The following is a 27,405-nucleotide window of genomic DNA, read 5'->3' as shown; positions in this document are numbered from 1 at the left end:
GTTCGTGACCAAGAGAACAGAACACGCTACCCAATCTGGGAAGGTCCGTTCATTCATTCAGTTGTATTTATTGAGTGCTTACTGTTTGCAGAGCACTGTACTAAGCGCTTGGGCAAGCTCGTGGGCAGGGAAAGTGTGTTTATAGTTATTAATAATAATAATGGTGGTATTTGTTAAGCGCTTACTGTGTGCCAAGAACTGTTCTAAGTGCTGGCGGGGATACAAGGTAATCATGGTGTCCCACGTGGGGCTCACAGTTATAATCCCCATTTTACAGATGAGGGAACTGAGGCACAGATAAGTGACTTGCTCAAAGTCATACAGCCGATAAGTGGCGGAGCCGGGATTAGAACCCACGATCTCTGATTCCCAAGCCCGGGCTCTTTCCACTAAGCCACGCTGCTTCTCTTGGACTCTCCCCAAGAGAGTCCATTACACTGGACTCTCCCAAGTGGATAATACAGTGCCCTGCACCCAGTACGTGCTCATTAAATATAATTAAATGAATGAAAATAACAATAAACAGGCACATTCTCTGCCCACAACGATCTTAAAGTCTAGAGGGGGAGAGCTTTCAGTCCAGAGGTTAAAAAACATGACTGTTAGTGTCTTATCCCTAAGCCATTCTGTTTTGGGGTGTCACAGTGAGTTATTTAACTTCTTCAGAGGGGTGGGTGCGTGTGGTTTTATAGTATTTTTTTTCTCGCTTCAAGCCTAGAGCATTCGGCACCCAGTAAAAATAGTTTTAGGGTTTACCACATACCTCTGACTCATATTTCTGTTCAAAGAAAACGAGGTGATACGTTAGTTATTGGATTCAGAGGAAATGAAGAAGGATAACATGGCAGCAGACCGAAGCATCCCCTGAAATGCCAAGATGGTATGCGGCTTGGAGTGCTAGTTCTAGTCCCAAAATTTAGGTTATCAACATCCATCAATCAGTGATATTTATTGAGTGTTTACTGTTTGCGGAGCACCGTACTAAGCACTTGGGAGAGTCCAGTACAGTAACGTCGGTGGACGTGATCCCTGCCCACAAGGAGCTTACAGTCTAGAGTGGGAGACAGACACTGAAATGAATTCCGGAGTGGGGAAATGGCATGGTATGAGGATATGTATTTAGGGGCTGTGGGACTGGCGAAGGGGTGGATATCAAGTGCTTAACGGATGAAAATTCAGAAGTGAACCAGAAGGGAGAGCAAATAGGGAATCAATCAATCAATCAATCGTATTTATTGAGCGCTTACTGTGTGCAGAGCACTGTACTAAGCTCTTGGGAGGTACAAGCTGGCAACATATAGAGACAGTCCCTACCCAACAGTGGGCTCACAGTCTAGAAGGGGGAGACAGAGAACAGAACCAAACATACTAACAAAATCAAATAAATAGAATAGATATTTACAAGTAAAATAAATAGAGTAATAAATATGTACAAACATGTATACATATATGCAGGTGCTGTGGGGAAGGGAAGGAGGTAAGATGCGGGGGATGGAGAGGGGGACGAGGGGGAGAGGAAGAAAGGGGGGAAGGTGTCTAGGCAGAGATGTGATTTTTAAGAGGGCTTTGAAGGTGATGAGAGCAGTTGGATATGAAGCTCACCTCCTCCAGGAGGGCTTCCCAGACTGAGCCCCTTCCTTCCTCGCCCCCTCGTCCCCCTCTCCATCCCCCCCATCTTACCTCCTTCCCTTCCCCACAGCACCTGTATATATGTATATATGTTTGTACATATTTTTTACTCTATTTTATTTGTACGTATCTGTTCTATTTATTTTATTTTGTTAGTATGTTTGGTTTTGTTCTCTGTCTCCCCCTTTTAGACTGTGAGCCCACTGTTGGGTAGGGACTGTTTCTATATGTTGCCAATTTGTACTTCCCAAGCGCTTAGTACAGTGCTCTGCACATAGTAAGCGCTCAATAAATACGATTGATGATGATGATGATGAAACGGGGGAAGCGGCCGGGATTATTTCTGGGCAGAGGGAGGATGTGGGTAAGGGTCAGTGGTGGGACAGAAGTAGGAGATAAGCCAGGTAAGGTCGGACTGGGAGAGCAGATTGAGTCTTAAAAGCCGATGGTAAGGAGTTTCCGTTTGAGGCGGAAGAGATAGGTAGGCCAGCTTGACCGATTTACCTGCAGCGAAGATTAAATATAAGAAGAGGGACCCTCCCTTATTCAGAGTAATCTAGGGGAAGAGAGGGCGTGTAGATGTTAGTCAAGAGCTGCTTCGTGTGTCGGCACAGGCCGTAGGAAGCTCCTATTTCCACTTCAGTCGATATTGAGTCCCCATTTTGCAAATAAGGGAACTGAGACACAGAGAAGTTAAATCAATCAATCAATCGTATTTATTGAGCGCTCACTGTGTGCAGAGCACTGTACTTGGGAAGTCCAAGTTGGCAACATCTAGAGACGGTCCCTACCCAACAGCGGGCTCACGGTCTAGAAGGGGGACGGACAACAAAACAAAACATATAAACCAAATAAAAGAAATAGAATAAATATGTACAAATAAAATAAATGAATAAATAGAGTAATAAATACGTACAAGCATATATACATCTATACAGGTGCTGTGGGGAGGGGGAGGCGGGGAAGAGGAAGGAGGGGTCACTAGGTCACACTTCCTAATGGTCTTTTTTTAATGGTATTTGTTAAGTGCTTACTATGTGTCAGACACTGTACTAAGCACTGGGGTGGATACGAAGCCCACTGTTGGGTAGGGACTGTCTCTATATGTTGCCAATTTGTACTTCCCAAGCGCTTAGTACAGTGCTCTGCACATAGTAAGCGCTCAATAAATACGATTGATGATGATGATGATGATGATGATGATACAAAGTAATCAGGTTGGACTCAGTCCGTGCCCCACATGGGGCTGACGATATTATCCCCATTTTGCAGATGAGGGAACTGAGACCCAGAGAAGGGAAGTAACTTGCCCAAGGTCACATAGTAAGCGCTAAGTGGAGGAGCTGGGATTAGAACCCAGGTCCTCCTGACTCCCAGCCCATGCTCTGTCCACTAGGCCACACTGCTTCTCCTGCTGGACTGTCTCTATATGTTGCCAGCTTGTACTTCCCAAGCGCTTAGTACAGTGCTCTGCACAAAGTAAGCGCTAAATAAATACGATTGATTGATTGATTGATTGCTGCCTTTGGGAGCTATTATTAGCAAACCATCCCCTTTGCCTCATGGGTTATGTAGTTTCTCTTGTCCTTTCCTTCTCCTCACTTCCGTGGTGAGCTTCAACTCAGGCCAGCTAAAAGGTCTTTAAAACACACTTCTTAGGCTGTGACCTCACTGCTTAAGAATCAGAGCCCATGTTTGATGCTGCTTAGAGTCCCAGAAAAGTTACACATTTAAGTAAAAAGTTCAAGTTAACTATTAGGCCCTTAGGCCTTAACTGCTAACTTGGGAAAATGCTTTAAATATGAACCAGACCTGGGGAAACCATTTTCTGTCCCAGAAAAAACATCCTCATCAGGAGGCCTTCCCAGACTGAGCCCCTTCCCCCCTCTCCCCCTCATCCCCTTCTCCATCCCCCCCATCTTACCTCCTTCCCTTCCCCACAACACCTGTATATATGTTTGTACATATTTATTACTCTATTTATTTATTTTACTTGCACATATCTATTCTATGTATTTTATTTTGTTAGTATGTTTGGTTTTGTTCTCTGTCTCCCCCTTTTAGACTGTGAGCCCACTGTTGGGCAGGGACTGTCTCTATATGTTGCCAATTTGTACTTCCCAAGCGCTTAGTACAGTGCTCTGCACACAGTAAGTGCTCAATAAATCCGATTGATGATGATGATGATGATACAACTATATTGAGAATTGACTATTCCAACGATCTCACAACTGTTGAAGACCGTATTTAAAGTACATAGCCATCCGGACGGGAGTTTGAAAAGTGTAAGCTCCTCGTGGGGCAGGGATCGTGTCCACTGACTCCATTATAGTGTACTTTCCTAAGCACTTAGTACAGTGCTCTGCACAGAGTAAGCGCTCCAAAAATACCACTGAATGAGAGTGGACAAGAGCAGGATACCCTAACAGCTGCTGATTGGGGAGTTAAAATTGGGACACAGAACAGCGGAAGCAATTGAAGGACACGGTAAAACGAAGTCTCAGTCAGCGTCGCGTCGCAGTTAAGTCATCGGTGCAGAGGGGCAAGGCTCTTAGAAGCGTTATTAAAGTAGAGAAATAAGGAATTGAAAATAAAAACAGTCCCAGGCTCTGCAATAATCAAATATGACAGCACAACTAGGGATAGGCTTTGCACTAACACACACTATCCACAATACCACAAAATTTATTGTATCAGTGGGTCGTGGACTATCAGTCGTATTTTAATGGGCACTTACTGTGTGCAGAGCACTGTACTAAGCGCTTTGGAGACTATAACAGAGTTGGTAGAAACGTTCCCCGTCCACACGAGCTTGGAGTCTGGAGATGATGGGGCTCACATGAGTCTTTTCATCTGCACTCATGTTTCACTACCAGTAGTATCCTCAAGTAAGAGGGACAACTACACACACACAAGCATATATATAATATATATATGCAGATAAGCATACTTTTCTGTCTGATTCTCAAAGGAAAAAAGTAGAGGAAAATTAGCATTACTATACAACTACAGCGTAATTATAGTTAACATTCACAGTTGTTTAAAGGGTTTGGAACTTAAGACTTCATCATTGCTTCTTTGAACAAAATAAGCTGATCAGGAAGTAAAGTTGTAATGAAAATTTTCACTACCAGTGGCATTCGTAGGGTCTCGTGAAATTCTAAAAATTTTTTCCAAATTTCTTCCCTGCAAACTACTGAAATTCTATCCTCATCTGTCATCCATTCATCTATTCGTTCAGTTGTATTTATTGAGCGCATACTGTGTGCAGAACACTGTACCAACTACATGGGAGCGTACAATACAACAGCAGACACATCCCCTTCCCACAACGAACATGTACCGTAAAACTCATCTGTTTCCACCACATGCCAAGATACTGCTGAGCATCTCGCCCTTTCTGGAGATCAGAGTACCTCATTCATTCATTCAGTCATATTTATTGAGCGCTTACTGTGTGCAAAGCACTGTACTGAGCACTTGGGAGAGTAGAATAAAGGCACATTCCCTGCCCACAATGAGCTCTTTCCATCAATTAAGCAGTCGATATATCAGCATTGATGAAGTAGCGTGGCCTAGTGAAAAGAGAACACATCTGGGAGTCAGAGGACCTGAGTTCTAATCCTGGCTCCGCCACTTGTCTGTTGTGTGACGTTGGGCCTCTGACGTCTGTGTCTCAGTTACCTCATCTGTAAATTGGGGATTAAGACCATGAGCCCAGTGTGGGGCAAAGGATTCTGTCCAACCCGATTGTTTGGTGTCCACACCAGTGCTTACTTAGTACAGTGTCCGGCCCTTAGTGAGGGCTTAACAAATACTGTAAAAAATGGTGTGTTTCAGGGCACTTGGTGACTTTCATTTCAGTAGACATTTGGAAGCTAGTATATTCCATCTGTCAATCAGTCAATCAATCAATCGTATTTATTGAGCGCTTACTGTGTGCAGAGCACTGTACTAAGCACTTAGGAAGTACAAGTTGGCAACATATAGAGACAGTCCCTACCCAACAGTGGGCACACAGTCTAGAAGAGAACAAAACCAAACATATTAACAAAATAAAATAGATAGAATAGATATGTGCAAGTAGAATAAATAAATAGAGTAATAAATAAGTACAAACATATATACATATCGTAGTGCAGATTTACTAGTAAAAATTCGGTCAGCAGAGTTCATTTTAATTACTTCTCTTTCTCCAGCCTTCAAGGATTAAGAGAAGTCAGTTTTCCCTTTTCACCATGACTGCTTCTTTTCTTTCATTCATTCATTCAGTGGTATTTACTGAGCGCTTACTGTGTGCAGAGCACTGTACTAAGCGCTTGGGAAATACAAGTTGGCAACATATCTTGAGATCATATCTTCGGACTCTTCTCGGCTTCTGGGGGCAGGACGAAGTAGTCATGATTGTGAGCCCACTGTTGGGTAGGGACTGTCTCTATTCATTCATTCATTCATTCATTCAATCATATTTATTGAGCGGTTACTGTGTGCAGAGCACTGTACTAAGCGCTTGAGAAGTCCAAGTCAGCAACATATAGAGACGGTCCCTACCCAACAACAGGCTCACAGTCTAGAAGGGGGAGACAGACAACAAAACAAAACACGTAAGTGGGTGTCAAAGTCGTCAGAACAAATAGAATGAAAGCTAAATGCATACCATTAACAAAATAAAAAGTAAATATGTACAAGGAAAATAGAGTAATAAATCTGTACAAACATATATACAAGTGCTTTGGGGAGGGAGGCAGGGCAGTTGTCCCACTTGGGGCTTGTAGACTGTATGTGTTGCCAACTTGTACTTCCCAAGCGCTTAGTACAGTGCTCCGCACACAGTAAGCGCTCAATAAATACGATTGATTGATTGATCCTCAAGTATCTCTTTCTTTTATTCACCGCCCAAGTCCTAGCTGCCACTTTCCCCAAGAGACTTTGTCAGGTAAATATTCACATAACAATCCAATTCTGAATTTGAAGTGACTTTATTTCACTCTCATCCCAGACTTTGCTTTTCTTGTTGGGGAGACCCTAAGAAGGGTTGCAGAAACCAAGTCAAATATTAGAACAGATTATAGGATCAAAGTAGAGAAGCAGCGTGACTAAGTGGATGGAACACCAGCCTCGGAGTCCGAAGGACCTGGGTTCTAATCCTGACTTTGCCACTTGTCTGCCGTGTCTCTTCCCTTGTACTTCCCAAGCGCTTAGTACAGTGCTCTGCACTCAGTAAGCACTCAATAAATATGATTGATTGATTGATTGATTCTCTGGGCCTCAGTTACCTCATCTGAAAAATGGGGATTAAGGCTGTGAGCCCCATGTGGGGCAGGGACTGTGTCCAACCTGATGAGAAGCAGCGTGGCTTAGTGGAAAGAGCCCGGGCTTGGGAGTCAAAGGTCATGGGTTCTAATCCCAACTCTGCCACTTGTCAGCTGTGTGACCTTGGGCAAGTCACCCTGCCAGTTGTCAGCTGTGTGACTTTGGGCAAGTCACTTCACTTCTCTGGGCCTCAGTTACCTCCTCTGTAAAACGGGGATGAAGACTGTGAGCCCTCTGTGGGACAACCTGATTCATTCATTCATTCATTCATTCAATCGTATTTATTGAGCGCTTACTGTGTGCAGAGCACTGTACTAAGCGCTTGGGAAGTACAAGTTGGCAACATATAGAGACGGTCCCTACCCAACAGTGGGCTCACAAGCTCTTAGTACAGTGCTCTGCACACAGTAAGCGCTCAATAAATACGATTGAATGAATGAATGACTTCCAGGCCCATGCTCTTTCCACTAGGTCACACTGCTTCTCAATCATCAGATGAGAAGCAGGGTGGCTCAGTGGAAAGAGCCCGGGCTTTGGAGTCAGAGGTCATGGGTTCGAATCCCGGCTCTGCCACTTGTCAGCTGGGTGACTTTGGGCAAGTCACTTCACTTCTCTGGGCCTCAGTGACCTCATCGGTAAAATGGGGATTAAGACTGTGAGCCCCCCGTGGGACAACCTGATCTCCTTGTACCCTCCCCAGCGCTTAGAACAGTGCTTTGCACATAGTAAGCGCTTAATAAATGCCAGCATTATTATTATTATTATAATCAATTAGTAAATACTATTGATTTTTTGTCAGAACTGTATTCATTTCCAATGCTACCACTCCCGGTGAGGGGTAGCGTATAGGCGACAAACACCACAGCCTGCTCTGAATCGGGAACCTTTAACTTCCACTCCCTCCCGGGAGGGCTCAGCACAGGACCACCGCTCCAGGCACGGAGCGATGCGAAGGAGAGGTCTACATACTGAGCGCGGGCCGCTTATACGGGCGGGGTTTTAACGCATCCTTTCCTTGGCGTAAACCCACCCCTGGCTGATCCCGGCAGCTCCCCTTGGCCCGTCCCGAAAATGCTCCCACAAGAGCCACCCCTCATTAGTCCCCGTCCCGTCCATCAAGTTCCAGAGTTTATCGTTGGCGGTCGAGCACGAAGTCAGCATCCCTTGTTCTCCAGTGGTCTCCATTCATCGCTCTTAGTCCCGCCTCCCACGGTCCTTTGATCTCCTCATTCATTCATTCAATCAATCGTATTTACTGAGCGCTTACTGTATGCAGAGCACTGTACCAAGCACTTGGGAAGTGCAACTTGGCAACATATAGAGACGGTCCCTACTCAACAACAGGCTCACAGTGTAGAAGGGGGAGACAGACAACAAAACAAAGCGTGTGGACAGCTGTCAAGTCATCAGAACAAACAGAAATCATCATCATCAATCGTATTTATTGAGCGCTTACTGTGTGCAGAGCACTGTACTAAGCGCTTGGGACGTACAAATTGGCAACATATAGAGACAGTCCCTACCCAACAGTGGGCTCACAGTCTAAAAGGGGGAGGCAGAGAACAAAACCAAACATACTAACAAAATAAAATAAATAGAATAGATATGTACAAGTAAAATAAATAAATAAATAGAGTAATAAATATGTACCAACATATATACATATATACAGGTATATATATACGTATATACAGAAATAAAGCTAGGTGCATATCATTAAGAAAATAAATAGAATGGTAAGTATGTACAAGTAAAATAAATAGAGTAATAAATCTGTACAGACATGTAGCAGCGTGGCTCAGTGGAAAGAGCCCGGGCTTTGGAGTCAGAGGTCACGGGTTCAAATCCTGACTCTGCCACTTGTCAGCTGTGTGACTTTGGGCAAGTCACTTCACTTCTCTTGGCCCCAGTTTCCTCATCTGTAAAATGGGGATGAAGACTGTGAGCCCCCTGTGGGACAGCCTTATCACCTTGTACCCTCCCCAACGCTTAGAACAGTGCTTTGCACATAGTAAGCGCTTAATAAATGCCATTATTATTATTATTATTATTATTATTAGATATATTGCTCTCTTCCTCCCTTCAAGGCCCTACTGAGAGCTCACCTCCTTCAGGAGACCTTCACACACTGAGCCCCCTCCTTCCTTCTCCCTCGTCCCCCTCTCCATCCCCCCGCCTTACCTCCTTCCCTTCCCCACAGCACCTGTATATATGTATATATGTTTGTACGTATTTATTACTCTATTTATTTTACTTGTACATATTTATTCTATTTATTTTATTTTGTTAATATGTTTGGTTTTGTTCTCTGTCTCCCCCTTCTAGACTGTGAGCCCACTGTTGGGTAGGGACCGTCTCTATGTGTTGCCAGCTTGTACTTCCCAAGCTCTTAGTACAGTGCTCTGCACACAGTAAGCGCTCAATAAATATGATTGAATGAATGAATGAATGTACAGGTGCTGTGGGGAGAGGAAGGAGGTAGTGCTGGGGGGATGGGGAGGAGGAGAGGAAAAGGGGGCTCAGTGTGGGAAGGCCTCCTGGAGGAGGTGAGCCCTCAGTAGGGCTTTGAAGGGAGGATGAGAGCTAGTCCCATCTGCCATCATCATCATCATCATCAATCGTATTTATTGAGCACTTACTGTGTGCAGAGCACTGTACTAAGCGCTTGGGAAGTACAAGTTGGCAACATATAGAGACAGTCTCTACCCAACAGTGGGCTCACAGTCTAAAAGGGGGAGACAGAGAACAAAACCGAACATACTAACAAAATAAAATAAATAGAATAGATACGTACAAGTAAAATAAATAAATAGAGTAACAAATCTTAAATCCATGTGGCCCTGGGCAGGGGGGAGCCCCCCCTCTGAATTGTGGGGCCACCTTGGACCGTGGAGGCAACAAGACTGCTTGAATCTCCCTCCCCTCACCTCAGCAGAACTCAACCCAGATGGTGCTTTGGAGCCAAGGAAGGGAAGGAACAATGTGGAAAAACTGCCTTTGGGCGGAGCTCCATGTTAAAAGCTGCATATAGCTATAATTCTATTTATTCCCATGGTTTTGACACCTGTCTCCATGTTTTTTTGTTGTTGTCTGTCTCCCCCTTCTAGACTGTGAGCCCGTTGTTGGGTAGGGACCGTCTCTATATGTTGCCGACTTGTAATAGTAATAATAATGATGGCATTTATTAAGCACTTACTATGTGCAAAGCACTTTTCTAAGCGCTGGGGAGGTTACAAGGTGATCATGTTGTCCCATGGAGGGCTCACAGTCTTAATCCCCATTTTACAGATGAGGGAACTTAGGCACAGAGAAGTGAAGTGACTTGCCCAAAGTCACACAGCTGACAACTGGTGGAGCCGGGACTTGACCCCCTGACCTCTGACTCCAAAGCCCGGGCTCTTTCCACTGAGCCACGCTGCTTCTCTTGTACTCCCCAAGCGCTTAGTACAGTGCTCTGCGCACAGTAAGCGCTCAGTAAATACGGTTGAATGAATGAATGAAGCGGCCTGGGGATGCCCCGAGGCAGCAGAGGCTCTATGCATTGGGCTCTGGGTCAGAGACCAGGCAGCGCTCACCTCTCTGACCCAGGTCACAAGCTTGAGGAGGGGAAGGGTACCATGCTGTAGTGAAGATGTCTTAGTTTTTCAAAAATTGTGCCTAGGAGAAAGACTATTGTCCTGGGAGTCAGAGAACCTGGGTTCTAATCCTGACTCAGTTACTTGTCTGCAGTTCGTCCCAGGGCAAGTCACTTAACCTCTCCAGGCCTCAGTTTCCTCATCTGGAAAATGGAGATTTAAATACCTGGTCTCCCTCCCTCATAGTTCATTCACTCAGTTATTGAGCACTTATCATGTGCAGACCACTGTACTAAGCGCTTGGGAGAGTACAATACAACAACATAGAGACACATTCCCTGCCCACAACAAATTTACAGTCTTAGCCTGTGTCTAACTAAATTATTTTAGTTCTCCTCAACACACTGTCCGACCTTGGCTTCACAGACTCCGTCCTCTCCTGGTTCTCCTCTTACCTCTCCGGTCGTTCTTTCTCAGTCTCTTTTGCAGGCTCCTCCTCCCCCTCCCATTCTCTCACTGTGGGGGTTCCCCAAGGTTCAGTGCTTGGTCCCCTTCTGTTCTTGATCTGCACGCACTCCCTTGGTGACCTCATTCGCTCCCACGGCTTCCACTATCATCTCTACGCTGATGACACCCAGATCTACATCTCTGCCCCTGCTCTCTCCCCCTCTCTCCAGGCTCGCATCTCCTCCTGCCTTCAGGACATCTCCATCTGGATGTCTGCCTGCCACCTAAAACTCAACATGTCGAAGACTGAACTCCTTGTCTTCCCTCCCAAACCCTGCCCTCTCCCTGACTTTCTCAGCTCTGTCGACGGCACTACCGTCCTTCCCGTCTCACAAGCCCACAATCTTGGTGTCATCCTCGACCGCACTCTCTCATTCATCCCTCATATCCAAGCCGTCACCAAAACCTGCCGGTCTCAGCTCCGCAACATTGCCAAGATCGGCCCTTTCCTCTCCATCCATACCGCTACCCTTCTCGTTAAAGCTCTCATCCTATCCCATCTGGACTACTGCATCAGCCTTCTCTGTGATCTCCCACCCTCGTGTCTCTCCCCACTTCAATCCATACTTTATGCTGCTGCCCGGATTGTCTTTGTCCAGAAATGCTCTGGGCATGTTACTCCCCTCCTCAAAAATCTCCAGTGGCTACCAATCAATCTGCGCATCAGGCAGAAACTCCTCACCCTGGGCTTCAAGGCTGTCCATCCCCTTGCCCCCTCCTACCTCACCTCCTTTCTCTCCTTCTACAGCCCAGCCCGCACCCTCCGCTCCTCTGTCGCTAATCTCCTCACCGTACCTCGTTCTCGCCTGTCCCGCCATCAACCCCTGGCACACATCATCCCCCTGGCCTGGAATGCCCTCCCTCTACCCATCCGCCAAGCTAGCTCTCTTCCTCCCTTCAAGGCCCTACTGAGAGCTCACCTCCTCCAGGAGGCCTTCCCAGACTGAGCCCCTTCCTTCTTCTCCCCCTCGTCCCCCTCTCCATCCCCCCATCTTACCTCCTTCCCTTCCCCACAGCACCTGTATATATGTATATATGTTTGTACATATTTATTACTCTATTTCTTAATTTATTTTACTTGTACATATCTATTCTATTTATTTTATTTTGTTAGTATGTTTGGCTTTGTTCTCTGTCTCCCCCTTTTAGACTGTGAACCCACTGTTGGGTAGGGACTGTCTCTATAGGTTGCCAACTTGTACTTCCCAAGCACTTAGTACAGTGCTCTGCACACAGTAAGCGCTCAATAAATACAATTGATTGATATGTTTGTAAGTATTTATTACTCTATTTTGCTTGTCCATATTTATTCAATTTATTTAATTCTGTTAATATGTTTTGTTTTGTTCTCTGTCTCCCCCTTCTAGACTGTGAGCCCGCTGTTGAGTAGGGACCGTCTCTATATGTTGTCACTTTGTACTTCCCAAGTGCTTAGTACAGTGCTCTGCACACAGTAAGCACTCAATAAATACAATTGATTGATTGATTTTGATGTCTGTGTTTTGATCATCACTTTGCAAAGAAGAAAGGTAGTACCTTGTATTCAGGACCTCAGAATTCCTAAGGCAGAGTTAGAGGACAAACTCCTTTGACACCCGGGGTATTTGTATTTCTTTGGGCCGTATTTGGGTTGCGCCTATCTGTTTTCCCTAGCCCTAGCTCGTTGTGGGCAGAGAATACAATTGAATGAATGAATGAATGTGTTTGTTATATTGTTATAGTGTACTCTCCCAAGGGCTTAGGAATGATAATAGTAACAACTGTGGTATTTGTTAAGTGCTTACTATGTACCAGGCACTGTATTAAGCTCTGGATTAGGTGCAGGACAGTCAGGTTGGACACTGTCCCTGTCCCACATTATTATTATTGTGGTATTTGTTAAGTGCTTACTATGTGCCAAGCACTGTTCTTAGCACTGCGTAGATACAAAGTAATCAGGTTGTCCCACATGAGGCTCATAGACTTAATCCCCATTTGACAGATGAGGTAACTGAGGGCCAGAGGAGTGAAATGACTTGCCCAAAGGTTGCACAGCAGACAAGTGGTAGAGCCGAAATTAAAACCCAGGTCCTTCTGACTCCGAGGCCTGTACTCTCTCCTCTAGGCCACGCTGCCTCTCTACCATGCTCTGCAATATAGTAAACACTCAGTAAATTCAATTGATTGATTGATTTTAGCGACAGCCTCAAGTACACTTAGTTTTCAGTACAGTTTGGGGATTGTCCATGTGCAAAATGTCCCATTCAAGAAAACCTGCGTTGTGTGACCTCACCCGCAAGGACACAACTGTTACTTCCGACACCGTGCCCAGGCTGTCGTCCAACAGGCTTGCGTCGCTGGAAGAACGTTCCATAATTCCCTAACGGAGTCCTAGCCGAAGCGTGTAGCGAAAACCATGCAGCTTGGCCTAGTGGATAGAGCCCGAGACCGGGATTCAGAAGGACCTGGGTTCTAGTCCCGGCTCCGCCACTTGTCTGCTGTGTGATTTGGGCAAGTCACTTGACTTCTCTGGGCCCCGGTTACCTCATCCGTTAAATGGGGATGAAGATTGTGAGCCCCATGTGGGACAGTGACTGTGTCCAGCCGGATTACCCTGGATCTACCCCAGCGCTTAGAACAGCGCCTGGCACATAGTAATGCCATTAAAAAAAAGAACCGAGTGTACTATAATGCTTGTTTTACTTCCTTGGGTGGGACCTGGGCGGCTTGAGAAAAAATAGGTAATAAGTCAATCAAGCCATTTTTTTTCGCTGTTTCATGAGGAGAGCCGTTTGGCATCATCCGGGCGGTATTTAAACGACCAAGTGATTTCTTTCTGACAGTGTTTACTGAACGCTATTTGACGGAGCACAGTATGATGAGGAGGATGGTGGGAGAGACCTCGATTGCTAAGGACAACCATTTCAGTCACTTGTATTTATCCAGCACTTTCCATGGGCAAAGCACAGTATCACAAGGCAGATAACAGATATGCATTACACCCATTTAAGAAGGAATATATGTATATATGTTTGTACATATGTATTACTCTATTTATTTTATTTGTACATATCTATTCTATTTATTTTATTTTGTTAGTATGTTTGGTTTTGTTCTCTGTCTCCCCCTTTTAGACTGTGAGCCCACTGTTGGGTAGGGACTGTCTCTATATGTTGCCAATTTGTACTTCCCAAGCGCTTAGTACAGTGCTCTGCACCTAGTAAGCGCTCAATAAATACGATTGATGATGATGATGATGATGATTTCTTCTTCGGTAACCATCTCTCCTTTCTCTCCTCCTCTGTCGGTCTCCAAACAGGGATCGGCAAAGTGAAGAGGAAACCCAGCGTGCCAGACTCGGCCTGCCCGGCCGACGACAGCTTCGCCGACGCCGGCGAGCGCCTCTACGACCTCAACATGCCCGCCTACGTGAAGTTCAATTACATGGCGGAGAGGGAGGACGAACTGTCGCTGACGAAGGGGACCAAAGTCATCGTCATGGAGAAGTGCAGCGACGGGTGGTGGCGGGGGAGCTACAACGGCCAGGTCGGGTGGTTCCCTTCGAACTACGTGACGGAGGAAGGTGACAGCCCCCTGGGCGACCACGTGGGCTCCCTGTCGGAGAAACTGGCCGCCGTGGTCAACCACATCAACAGCGGGCAGGTGCTGCACGTCGTGCAAGCCCTCTATCCGTTCAGTTCCTCCAACGACGAAGAGCTGAACTTCGAGAAAGGAGAGGTGATGGATGTCATCGAGAAGCCCGAGAACGACCCCGAGTGGTGGAAGTGCAAGAAGATGAACGGGCAGGTGGGCCTGGTCCCTAAAAACTATGTCACCGTCACGCAGAACCACCAGTTTACCTCGGGCTTGGAACCGTCCCCGCCGCAGTGCGACTACATCGGCCCTTCCGCCACGGGCAAGTTTGCCGGCAACCCTTGGTATTACGGGAAAGTCACCCGACATCAGGCGGAAATGGCGTTGAACGAGAGGGGGCACGAAGGCGATTTCCTCATTCGGGACAGCGAATCTTCGGTAAGGCGGGAGGCGCGGGGAAATGGAGAGGGCTGCGTTGTCAGTCGGGTAGCTCGAGGTGCCAATTTGTACTTCCCAAGCGCTTAGTACAGTGCTCTGCACATAGTAAGCGCTCAATAAATACGATTGATGATGATGATGATGATGAGAAACAGCGTGGCCTGGTGGATGGAGCACAGGCCCGGGAGTCGGTAGGACCTGGGTTCTCATCCGGGCACTGTCACTCGGCTGCTTGGGTGACTTGGGACAAGTCACTTCGCTCCTCTGGGCCTTAGTTACTTCATCTGTAAAATGGGGATGAAGACTGCGAGTCCTATGTGGAGCAGGGACTGTATCCAACCGGATTAACGTGTATCTTCCCCAGCGCTTAGTCCAGTGCCTGGGGGGATTGTCTCTGTTTGTTGCCAGATTGTACTTCCCAAGCGCTTGGTACAGTGCTCTGCACACAGTAAGCGCTCAGTAAAGACGACTGAATGAGTGGTGCATAGTAAGCGCTTAAAAAATACCACTGTTTGTTAGAATCCAGCAGCGGTGTTTTGCTTAGGCCCGATTGTCCTGAACTCGAGCCATAGGGCTTTTCTTAGGATAGCTGGTTGCAAAACAGAGAGGAAAATTCAACGAGGCCATTTTGTGGGGACTCATTGGACACTGCTGAAAGTTTTGGGGGGATTACAAAGTGCAGATTAATAAAGCAGAAGTGCTGTCCTCTAGGCAAAGCTAGGCAAAGCCCAGTCAGCCAACCAGTCAGTCACTAGTATTTATTGAGTGCTTACTGTGTGATTACTGTGTACTAAGCACTTGGGTGAGTACAGTATAGCACTCTAACAGATACGTTCCCTGCTCACAATTAACTCACAGTCTAGAGGGAGAGACACACATTAATATAAATTACAGATCTGTACATAAGTGCTGTGGGGCTGGGAGAAGGTTGAATAAAGGGAGTCAGTCAGATGATGAGGAAGGGAGTGGAAGAAGTGGAAAGGAGGGCTTATAATAATGGCATTTATTAAGCACTTACTATGTGCAGAGCACTGTTCTAAGCGCTGGGGAAGTTACAAGGTGATCAGGTTGTCCCACAAGGGGCTCACAGTCTTCATCCCCATTTTACAGATGAGGTAACTGAGGCCCAGAGAAGTGAAGTGACTTGCCCAAAGTCACACAGCTGACAGTTGGCAGAGCCGGAATTTGAACCCCCGACCTCTGACTCCAAAGCCCGGGCTCTTTCCACTGAGCCACGCTGCTTCTCTTAGTACAGTGCTCTGCACACAATAAGGGCTCGGTAAGTACGGCTGACTGAGCCAATTTTATCCATCGCCAAGGCTGTTCTGGTTAAGGCATTCTTTAATTCTAGAACCTTCCCTTTTGAGTGACCTCGCAGGGATTCCTCTAAGTCTAGTTCTGCACAGTCAGGGATGTGCTGGCAATGAGCAGCTATAATTAACCTAATACCAACAAGGTGACCGAATGGGAACTACGGGAAAGGAAAGAGGCCAGAGAAAGAGAAGCAGCGTGACTAAGAGAAGGCTTAGTCAGGGAAGGCCTCTTGGAAGAGAGGCGTCTTCAATCAATCAATCAATCAATCAATCGTATTTATTGAGCGCTTACTATGTGCAGAGCACTGTACTAAGCGCTTGGGAAGTACAAATTGGCAACACATAGAGACAGTCCCTACCCAACAGTGGGCTCACAGTCTAAGCTTCTGACACAGACACAAAGCTTCAATAAAGCTTTGAAGGCGGGAGAGTCATAGTCTGTCGGATATGAGGAGGGAGGGCATTCCAGGCCAGGGGCAGGATGTGGGTGGCGAGATAGATGAGATCGAGGTACAGTGAGAAGGTTAGCGGTGCTCACGTGTTTGGTCAACTGAGCCGAAAACGATACTATCAATCAGTCAATCAATCGTATTGAGCGCTTACTGTGTGCAAAGCACTGTACTAAGCGCTTGGGAAGTACAAGTTGGCAACATATAGAGACAGTCCCTACCCAACAGTGGGCTCACAGTCTAAAAGGGGGAGACAGAGAACAAAACCAAACATACTAACAAAATAAAATGAACAGAATAGATATGAACAAGTTAAATAAATAAATAAATAATAAATAGAGTAATAAATATGTACAAACATATATACGTATATACAGGTGCTGTGGGGAAGAGAAGGAGGTGAGATGCGGGGGATGGAGAGGAGGACGAGGGGGAGAGGAAGGAAGGGGCTCAGTCTGGGAAGGCCTCCTGGAGGAGGTGAGCTCTCAGTAGGGCCTTGAAGGGAGGAAGAGAGCTAGCTTGGCGGATGGGCAGAGGGAGGGCATTCCAGGCCCGGGGGATGACGTAGGCCGGGGGTCGATGGCGGGACAGGCGAGAACGAGGTACGGTGAGGAGATTAGCGGCAGAGGAGCGGTGGGTGCGGGGTGGGCTGGAGAAGGAGAGAAGGGAGGTGAGGTAGGAGGGGGCGAGGGGATGGACAGCTTTGAAGCCCAAGGTGAGGAGTTTCTGCCTGATGCACAGATTGATTGGTAGCCACTGGAGATTTTTGAGGAGGGGATTAACATGCCCAGAGCGTTTCTGGACAAAGACAATCCGGGCAGCGGCGTGAAGTATGGATTGAAGTGGGGAGAGACACGAGGATGGGAGATCAGAGAGAAGGCTGATGCAGTAGTCCAGACGGGATAGGATGAGAGCTTGAACGAGCAGGGTAGCGGTATGGATGGAGAGGAAAGGGCGGATCTTGGCTATGTGCTAGCCAAGAACCTTTTCACAGTGGCATTTGGTTGACTGCCTTTGCCAGGAAAATGCCTCGGAATAGAAGTCACTTGCTGCTCGCGTGCTGATTCCCAGACTTGTGCTTTATCCCCTAGACCACGCTGCTTCTCTTTCTCTGGCCTCTTTCCTTTCCCGTAGTTCCCATTTGGTCTTCTTGTTGGTATTAGATTAATTATAGCTGCTCATTGCCAGCACATCTCTGACTGTGCAGAACTAGACTTAGAGGAATCCCTGCGAGGTCACTCAAAAGAGAAGGTTCTAGAATTAGAGAATGCCTCAACCAGAACAGCCTTAGCGATGGATAAAATTGGCTCAGTCAGCCGTATTTACCGAGCCCTTATTGTGTGCAGAGCACTGTACTGAGCCGCTTGGGAGAGAACAATACAACAATATAATGGACACATTTTTTTTTAAGCGCTTACTGTGTGCAAAGCACTGTTCTGAGCGCTGGGGTCGATAGAAGGTGATCAGGTTGTCCCACGTGGGGCTCACAGTCTTAATCCCCATTTTCCAGACGAGGTAACTGGGGCCCAGAGAAGTGAAGTGACTTGCCCAAAGTCACACGGCTGACAAGTGGCAGAGCCGGGACTCGAACCCACAACCTCTGACTCCCAAGCCTGGGCTCTCTCCACTAAGCCACGCTGCTTCTCTGGTGTACTCTCCAAGGCACTTAGTATAGTGCTCTGCACACAGTAAGCACACAATAAATACAACTGAATGACTGGCAGGATGGAAAGGAGGAGGAACAAAAGATATTGTACCTACTTTAGCCATAGATAATTCCCCATACACTGGAAAAGTTGACATTTAGCCATAACAACTGTGACCAGGATAAAAGAAGCCCTACTGAGAGCTCACCTCCTCCAGGATGCCTTCCCAGTCTGAGCCCCCTCCTTCCCCTCCTTCCCCTCCCCACCTCCACCGCCTTACCTCCTTCCTCTCCCCACAGCACCTGGCTATATGTATATATGTTTGTACATATTTATTACTCTATTTTACTTGTACATATTCTATTCATTTTATTTGGTTTATATGTTTTGTTTTGTTGTCTGTCTCCCCCTTCCTCCTTAGAGAAGCAGCGTGGCTCAATGGAAAGAGCCCGGGCTTTGGAGTCAGAGGTCATGGGTTTGAATCCCGGCTCCGCCACTTGTCAGCTCTGTGACTTTGGGCAAGTCATTTCACTTTTCTGGGCCTCAGTTCCCTCATCTGGAAAATGGGGATTAAGTCCATGAGCCCCACGTGGGACAACTTGATTGCCTTGTATCTACCCCAGCGCTTAGAACAGTGCTTTGCACATAGTAAGCGCTTAATAAATGCCATTATTATCATTATTATTATTATTCTAGACTGTGAGCCCGCTGTTGGGTAGGGACCATCTCTATATGTTGCCAATTTGTACTTACCAAGCACTTAATACAGTGCTGTGCACACAGTAAGCGCTCAATAAATACGATTGAATGAATGAGTGACAGAAAAATAAGCTTCAGAAGATATTCATCGAGTCCAAACTGCAGGGTGCTGAACAACCAAGTCAGCACCCTAAGAAGGAGCCCTAAATCAAGAAATACTGAATTTCCAGCCCTTCCACGATTTTGTTTTAAACAATAACCTACACAGTGGCTATGTCAGAAAGAAATAAATAATGCCTAAAGAGATGCTACTTAAGCAGTGCCCTTCCTCCATCCAAACACCAAAGCAAACCTCCACAACTCTACATGCCCCTGGATGTGTGAAAAGGGAAACAAAAATAGTTGCTGTCCGTGTAGACACTAGAGATGAAGGTTCAAAGCCTCCCCATCCCCCCGCCTTACCTCTTTCCCCTTCCCCACAGCACCTGTATATATGTTTGTATGTATTTATTACTCTATTTATTTTACTTGTACATATTTATTCTATTTATTTTATTTGGTTAATATGTTTTGTTTTGTTGTCTGTCTCCCCCTTCTAGACTGTGAGCCCGCTGTTGGGTAGGGACCGTCTCTATATGTTGCCAACCTGTACTTCCCAAGCGCTTAGTACAGTGCTCTGCACACAGTAAGCGCTCAATAAATACGAGTGAATGAATGAATGAATCAAACCCTCAAGCCTTATACTCACAACAAATTCCATATATCGTCAGAGGGTCAAGCTGTTTCTTCCCCAGCTTCCCCTGCCCTGATAAATTGGAGACCGCTTGAATTTCTCGGTGAAAGAGATAGTTTAGTAGCGTTAACGCCATCTTCTCTGCAGTGCACACATTCCCTGCCCACAACGAGCTTACAGTTTAGAGAGCTCAGAAACCATGAGGGAATTCAGTGGTCATGAAAACGACGACGTACAAAATGCCGTAAGCCAATTTATTGTTCTCAGCTAATTATGCTACTAATAAAAAAAACTGAAATAAAAATAGAATTGCATGTTGAAACAAAACAAAACATTTCAGGTCTGGGAATCCCTACAGATTTTGTAACGATGGCAAATAAAATGAGGACTTCATCACAAATGATAGTCGCCTCCCCTGTTCTGTGGTGACGGTACCTCAGTTATTCATACGTTTGTCATTTGAATTGATCAGTGTTACTCCTGTAGAGATCGCCCTTGAAAAACTTCTTGGAAACTTCAGCTAGTAATAATAATAATGGTGGCATTTCTTAAGCACTTATTACGTGCCAGGCACTGTTCTAAGCGCTGGGGTAGATAGAAGCTACCAGCTACTAGAGAAAGCACATCCTTATTTGGGGTTGTCAATACCTTGAATTTATAATAGCACTTTAAAAGTGATCTGTGACCTGATTTTTTCCTCACAACCTTCTTGTGCAGTTGTACAAGGGCTTCCTGTCCTGTGAATAGTCTCATTCATTCATTCATTCAATCATATTTATTGAGCGCTTACTGTGTGCAGAGCGCTGTACTAAGCGCTTGGGAAGTACAAGTTGGCAACATATAGAAATAGTCCCTACCCAACAGCGGGCTCACAGTCTAAAGGGGGACACAGACAACAAAACATATTCATAAAATAAATAGAATAAAATAGATAGAAAGTCTCAAATGCAGGCATGCATCTTCTGTGCTCGAGAAGCCAATGTTCAGAACAGTGCTTGGCACATAGTAAGCACTTAACATATACCCTTATTAATAATTATAATATCCCATTATTATCATTGTAATATTAATACTAATAACTAATGACTGTAGGTTACCCTGTATTTCTGGATGTTTGATTTTTCCAAACAACTCCCCTGTTCTGAGATTGGTAATTTAATGGAGGCTCTAATGAAAGTAAAATATTCTAGAGGGCATTGTTCAGAACATGCTGGAACATACTTTACTTACACGTAACTTGAAAACCGCTTTTGGAAATGCTGACTGGTCTGGAAACCCGTTTACAGCACGGGGACTATAGGAAAATGTTAATTTGCAATAGTCTAAAAAATAAAATGCCAACAAAATAATGCAGCAGGTGTTTTATACCCTCATCTGCTCTGGGCAATGTCCTGGAAGCCGGGAACGTGCAACTTGATTTCTCTCTGCCAGTTATTGTCTTTTTAATAGGGTGGTCCCTGGGGCTCTTCAGATTTCTTGGAAATGTTTACATATTGAAGAAATATTCATTCAATCGTATTTATTGAGCGCTTACTTTGTGCAGAGCACTGTACTACTGCAGAGAAGCAGCGTGGCTCAGCGGAAAGAGCCCGGGCTTTGGAGGCAGAGGTCATGGGTTCGAATCCCGGCTCCTCCACTGGTCAGCTGTGTGACTTTGGGCAAGTCACTTCACTTCTGGGCCTCAGTTCCCTCATCTGTAAAATGGGGATTAAGACTGCGAGCCCCCTGTGGGGACAACCTGATCACCTTGGAACCTCCCCAGCGCTTAGAACAGTGCCTTGCACATAGAAAGCGCTTAATAAATGCCATTATTATTATTATTATTACTAACATGCAGCACGGCCTAGTGGAAAGAGCTTGGGCCTGGGACTCGGAGGAACTGGGTTCTAATCCTGCTCCACTACTAGCCTGCTGTGTGACCTTGGGCAAGTCACTGGACTTCAGTTCCATCATGTGCAGAAAGGGGATTCAATGCCCTCTCTCCTTCCTAATAAGACTGTGAGTTCCACGTGGGCCTTGATGATCTTGTATCCACCCCGGTGTTTAGAACAGTGCTTGGCACATAGAAAGCACATAACAAATACCTCAATTGCTATTATTATTAGACAGTTATCCTTCAGAGACCTGGCTAGCCCACCCCCGGCACCCCCAATGGCGTGGAAGCCCCTCGCCCAACCCCACCCCCCAAAACCCTGCCCATCTTCTGCATCCTCTAAGGAGGTGCCTTAAACCGCGGTGTCTCTTTGAAGTCATAGAGTGTCCCAGCGATCTTCCGTCAGAACATATTCCGAAGAGATGCTAGTTTCATTTCACGAAAGCTGTTTAGGAATGGATTGCAACTCACGCTCCATATTGTCTTTCAGCCAAATGATTTCTCCGTGTCTCTGAAAGCACAAGGGAAGAACAAGCATTTTAAAGTGCAGCTGAAGGAGAGCACGTATTGCATCGGGCAACGGAAATTCGGCACCATGGAAGAACTAGTAGAACATTACAAAAAGGCCCCCATATTTACCAGTGAACAAGGAGAAAAATTGTATCTCGTCAAACATCTGTCCTGATGAACGGATGTTCTGAAGGGACTGCGGCACGTTTTCAAATGGACATACGACGGAAGACTGAGAAGACGCTTTCCAGTCATGCCAGACTGGAAATCGCTGTTTCTAACTCTATATGAAAGTTGACTACAGTGCATCCGTATTTTTTCGTATAATTTAGCCCACCTCCATATATACACCTTTTTATGTAAATAGCCTTTGTGTATAGCGATGACTTGCATCTTTGCTCCTTTGGCCTGGTTAGTTCTGGATTTTTCTTTCTGTTTTCACCTCCTGGAGTACAAACGATCTTTTTTTTTTTGAAATCCTCGCTAGTCCAGACAGGAGACCGTCGTGTCCGAGGCTTTCTTACTTGCCACGAGATCTATCTTGCGAGCGTTTCTTATTCCCGGCAACCATCACGTTGGGCAAGCCTTTGGCTTTGGCATTTTTTAAGTCGTAAAATACGGTAGCCATGTGGAGGGCTATGCGAAAATAATTTTCCCAAGAAATGTTAAAGTTTTCTATATGGGACTGAAGAGCAATAATGACTGGAAAGGCCGTGCGTGGTCCTCAGGTGCCCCTTTTACTCATGGGCCATTGTAAATACCAAATTTTGAGTATCAGCCATCACTGTATTTCTAAAAATTCCCTCACTTTACTGTCTTTAGGTAAGGCACAGCAGATGGTAGTACAGGTTAAAAAAAAACATTCTGGGCAATTTTAATTTACAGCTGTAGACAAAAAAAAAAAAAAGACCAAATTCTAAACACTTTTAAGAATTGGCTCTTTCTGCTTATCCTCCATCTGCTACTTGCAAGAGAATGAAGCAATCTCTGTGAGATATAGCTATAACTTTTCCAACTGTAAATGGACTCTATAATAGTGTTATTTTTTCAGTCTCACTCTAGAATATGTATTTGTGCCAATAAGAAATGCGGTCTGGCCAGGTGTTAAGAGAAAGAGGAGACGATATTGAGATAATTGACGTTTTCTTGGGTAGAACTAACAGATGTTAGACGCTTTTTTAAAATATTCTACTCTCTGCTTTATAGCTACTTTGGGAAGCAATTATGATTTTTGTTGACTTGGGTACAAAATTTCAGACTTCTTTCCCAAGGATGCCATACTTACCAAAAAAAAAAAATTGTGAATCAGCCCTGTTTATTTGGGAGAGGCAGAGCCGACCTGTGATTACACTTAGTACTTTGAAATCTTTTTTTTCTTTTTCAGATGATCTGTAGTGCATTTATTTCTTTTCTACCAAGTGCAGTGGTTTCTGGTGAATATAAAGTGTGATTTCTTCTCGTAACATAAAATTCTAAAGACTTAAACTAAGCTATTGCAAGTATTTATAAATGTAATTTTATTTGCAAATGTGTATAAAAGCCACTTCACTTAGTAAATGGTGGAAGTCAGTATAAATATCAACAGCAATCACCTTTTTGTGAAGTTTTTAGTTTGGTCGAGGATCTTTTTGTTTATAAAACTAGACCTCTAAAGTGTTCCTTAAGTATGTGAATTGTTCATCTTGTTCCTCTTTGCATCTTAAACACAGACATTTAATGTACCAAAGTGCTATTGTTAAAATTGAAGCAGCAGTTCTCTCTGTATGTTCAATTCAAGCTGCTTTTTAAAATTCATTGGTTTTTTTTTTCCCTTAAGGATGGTTTTTGTTCCTTTAATCATCAAAATAATTTATAGCCAGTCTTGTCGCTGGGTGGCAGGTCTGGCTTCAGAAAATGCAGTAACTTGCCCTAAAGCAATAGATTTTTTGCATTTTGCAAATTCAGTGAAGGCAGTGACATCTATAGCTTCCTTTTCATTACACCTTTACCTCCTTAAGCTTTTATAGCACCCTAGCTCCTAGTTAACGATCTAATTCAGTGCCATTTTGTTTATAAAGCCAATTGTTTAGACAAGTTTAACTGAAATAAATGTGATGTATGCTCACTGTTTATGCCATGTGTGTTTACCATAGCTATCAGTCATGAAATACATAGTATAAAATATTGTTTATGAGTTTGGTTCTGTTGCAGAGTTATTTTTTTTTTTAACTAATTGTTATTAGGATAATGGAATCTCCCTTTGGGAATAATAATTGTGGTGTTTGTTAAGCGCTCACTGTGTACCAGGCACCGTACCAAGCCCGTGGATACAAGCATATTGGGTTGGACACATCCCTGTCCCACATGGGGCTCACAGTCACAATCCCAATAAATGCCATCATCATTATTATTATTATTATTTTACAGATGAGGTAACCGAGGCCCAGAGAAGTGAAGTGACTTGCCCAAGTTCACACAGCAGGCAAATGATTAGGACCCATGACCAGAAGCCCTTAAAAGAAGTAAAATGATTTAATTCTACTTTGTTTAAGGCCGGGATTAGAGCCCAAAATGAAGTAAAATGATTTAATTCTACTTTGTTTAAGGCCGGGATTAGAACCCACGACCTTCTGACTCCAGGCCTGTGCTGTATCCACCCGGCCATGCTGAGCCTTGGTCTTGAGACTTTGCCCCGTTGGCTAATATGTTGGCATGTTATTTTGGTTTGGGTGACACTGCTTCTCCCCTTCCCTCATCAAAAAGCAAGAGTTTACAAATATGTGAAATTAATGGATGTCAGACTCATGGAAGTCAGAATCTTGAAATAGTGGGGTAGTTGTTGTTGTTTAGAGACAACTGTGTGGCCCAGTGGAAAGAGCACAGGCCTGGGGGGAAGAGGACCTGGGTTCTAATCCCACACCTCCACTTGTCTGATTGTGAACTTGGGCAAGTCACTTCACTTCTCTGCACTTCATTTCCTCATCTATAAAATGAGGATTTAATATCCATTGGCCCTCGTACTTAGATTGTGAACCCAGTATGGAACCGAGACTCTCTCTGACCTGATTAACTTGTGTCTACCCCAGTGTTTAGAACAGCGATTGACACATAATAAGTGCTTATGAAATGCTGTAATTGTTATTATTATTATTATTACTAGAGACAAAGAGATGGCGTGAAGGTTTATTCCTTAGGGTTCATTAAGGACATTTATGTTGAATTGTTTAGGTATGGGGTAAGCTCCTTGAGGGCGTGGATCATGTCTCCCAACGTTTCCATTAATGAACAGCTTCATTTTTTGTGTTGTGTTCATATTCACTGACTATCGAGACTCTCTCTGACCTGATTAACTTGTGTCTACCCCAGTGTTTAGAACAGCGATTGACACATAATAAGCGCTCATGAAATGCTGTAATTATTATTATTATTACTAGAGACAAAGAGATGGCGTGAAGGTTTATTCCTTAGGGTTCATTAAGGACATTTATGTTGAATTGTTTACGTATGGGGTAAGCTCCTTGAGGGCGTGGATCATGTCTCCCAACGTTTCCATTAATGAACAGCTTCATTTTTTGTGTTGTGTTCATATTCACTGACTATCGAGACTCTCTCTGACCTGATTAACTTGTGTCTACCCCAGTGTTTAGAACAGCGATTGACACATAATAAGCGCTTATGAAATGCTGTAATTGTTATTATTATTATTACTAGAGACAAAGAGATGGCGTGAAGGTTTATTCCTTAGGGTTCATTAAGGACATTTATGTTGAATTGTTTAGGTATGGGGTAAACTCCTTGAGGGCGTGGATCATGTCTCCCAACGTTTCCATTAATGAACAGCTTCATTTTTTGTGTTGTGTTCATATTCACTGACTCGTACTGGAAGGCGATGGAGCAAAAGAAGAAACCTACTTCAGTTAATGAGACATCTTTTGAGATGGGATCATGTTTTTCCCCTCACTTCCCTAGTAATAATAATAATAATAATAATAATAATAATTATGGTGTGTGGTAAGTATTCACTATGTGCCAGGTGGGGTAGATTCAAGCAAATCCGGTAGGGCACAGTCCCTGTCCCACGGCAGGGCTCACAGTCTCAATCCCCATTTTACAGATGAGGTAACTGAGGCCCAGACAAGTGAAGTGTCTTGCCCAAGGTCACACAGCAAAGTGGTAGAGGTGGGACAAGAATCCATGACCTTCTGACTCAGGCCTGTGCTCTGTCCACAACACCATAAAAAATACCATTGCTAACAGCATCGGTTCGCCCAGTTTGTCATCATCAAATTTTTCTGGGTTCTTAAAAAATTGTGTCTGCTTTAAACATGTAAATACAGTCTTTTAGACTGTGAGCCCACTGTTGGGTAGGGACTGTCTCTATATGTTGCCAATTTGTACGTCCCAAGTGCTTAGTACAGTGCTCTGCACACAGTAAGCGCTCAATAAATGCGATTGATGATGATGAAATACCCTAAACTGAGTAGGTCAGAGAGAAGCCACTTGAAGTTTGGCCTTAAAAATCCACTCAAGGCACACTGGCCTGGTGGTTCTAGAATACAGAACTTATTTAGACTTCAGTGTCTCCCAAATCAAATCAGTGAAGGCCGAAGCCTAATGTGTATCTTATCTCGCCTTCCTTATGGTGTGAAAATTGACATTCGTGCCCATCACATGTAAGGAGCAGCATGGCCTAATGGAGAGAGCATTAGCCTGGGAGCCAGAAGGATCTGGCTTCTAATTCTGGCTCCGCCACTTGTCCGCTGCGTGACCTTGGGTAAGCCACTTGACTTCTCTGGGCCCTCAGTTCACTCATCTGTAAAATGGGGATTAAGGCTGTGAAGCCCACCCAGCGTTGGAACATACCCCGTACCTGGAACTTGGTAAGCGCTTAACAAACACTATAGGAGAAAGAAAGAAATCAACCCTAATCTGGGAGTCCATCCATTGGGGGATTGAGCCTTGGTGAGGCAGTGGCCTCATGATATCATCAATCGTATTTATTGAGCGCTTACTGTGTGCAGAGCACTGTACTAAGCGCTTGATATGACCTTGGGCCAGTCACTGAAATCATTTTACTTCATTTTAGGGCTTCTGTTCAATGTTAAATGGCAGTTTGACCAATACTGACCTCACAGGTTGCTCAATAAGGGTATGAACTGGATGGAACA

At 44.9% G+C, this 27,405-nt stretch overlaps 1 protein-coding gene across 3 annotated transcripts in view; it reads left to right on the top strand.

Annotated features, from left to right (window-relative positions):
• NCK1 (NCK adaptor protein 1) overlaps window positions 1-24,431 on the top strand; it is a 171,580-nt gene extending 147,149 nt beyond the window's left edge. For all 3 annotated transcript variants that reach the window (XM_038748090.1, XM_038748098.1, XM_038748108.1), the window contains 2 exons: window positions 14,323-15,035; window positions 22,239-24,431. In XM_038748090.1, coding sequence (XP_038604018.1) covers window positions 14,323-15,035; window positions 22,239-22,433 — 908 coding nt within the window. In that variant the 3' untranslated portion in view covers window positions 22,434-24,431. The remainder of the gene's footprint in view (window positions 1-14,322; window positions 15,036-22,238) is intronic.
• Window positions 24,432-27,405: the final 2,974 nt, after the last annotated feature.

The sequence above is a fragment of the Tachyglossus aculeatus genome, chromosome 1, assembly GCF_015852505.1.
Source record: "Tachyglossus aculeatus isolate mTacAcu1 chromosome 1, mTacAcu1.pri, whole genome shotgun sequence".
In the NCBI taxonomy this organism is placed as follows: Eukaryota; Metazoa; Chordata; class Mammalia; order Monotremata; family Tachyglossidae; genus Tachyglossus; species Tachyglossus aculeatus.
The sequence above is the reverse complement of the archived record's forward strand: the minus strand, read 5'-3'. Positions and strand labels throughout refer to the sequence as shown.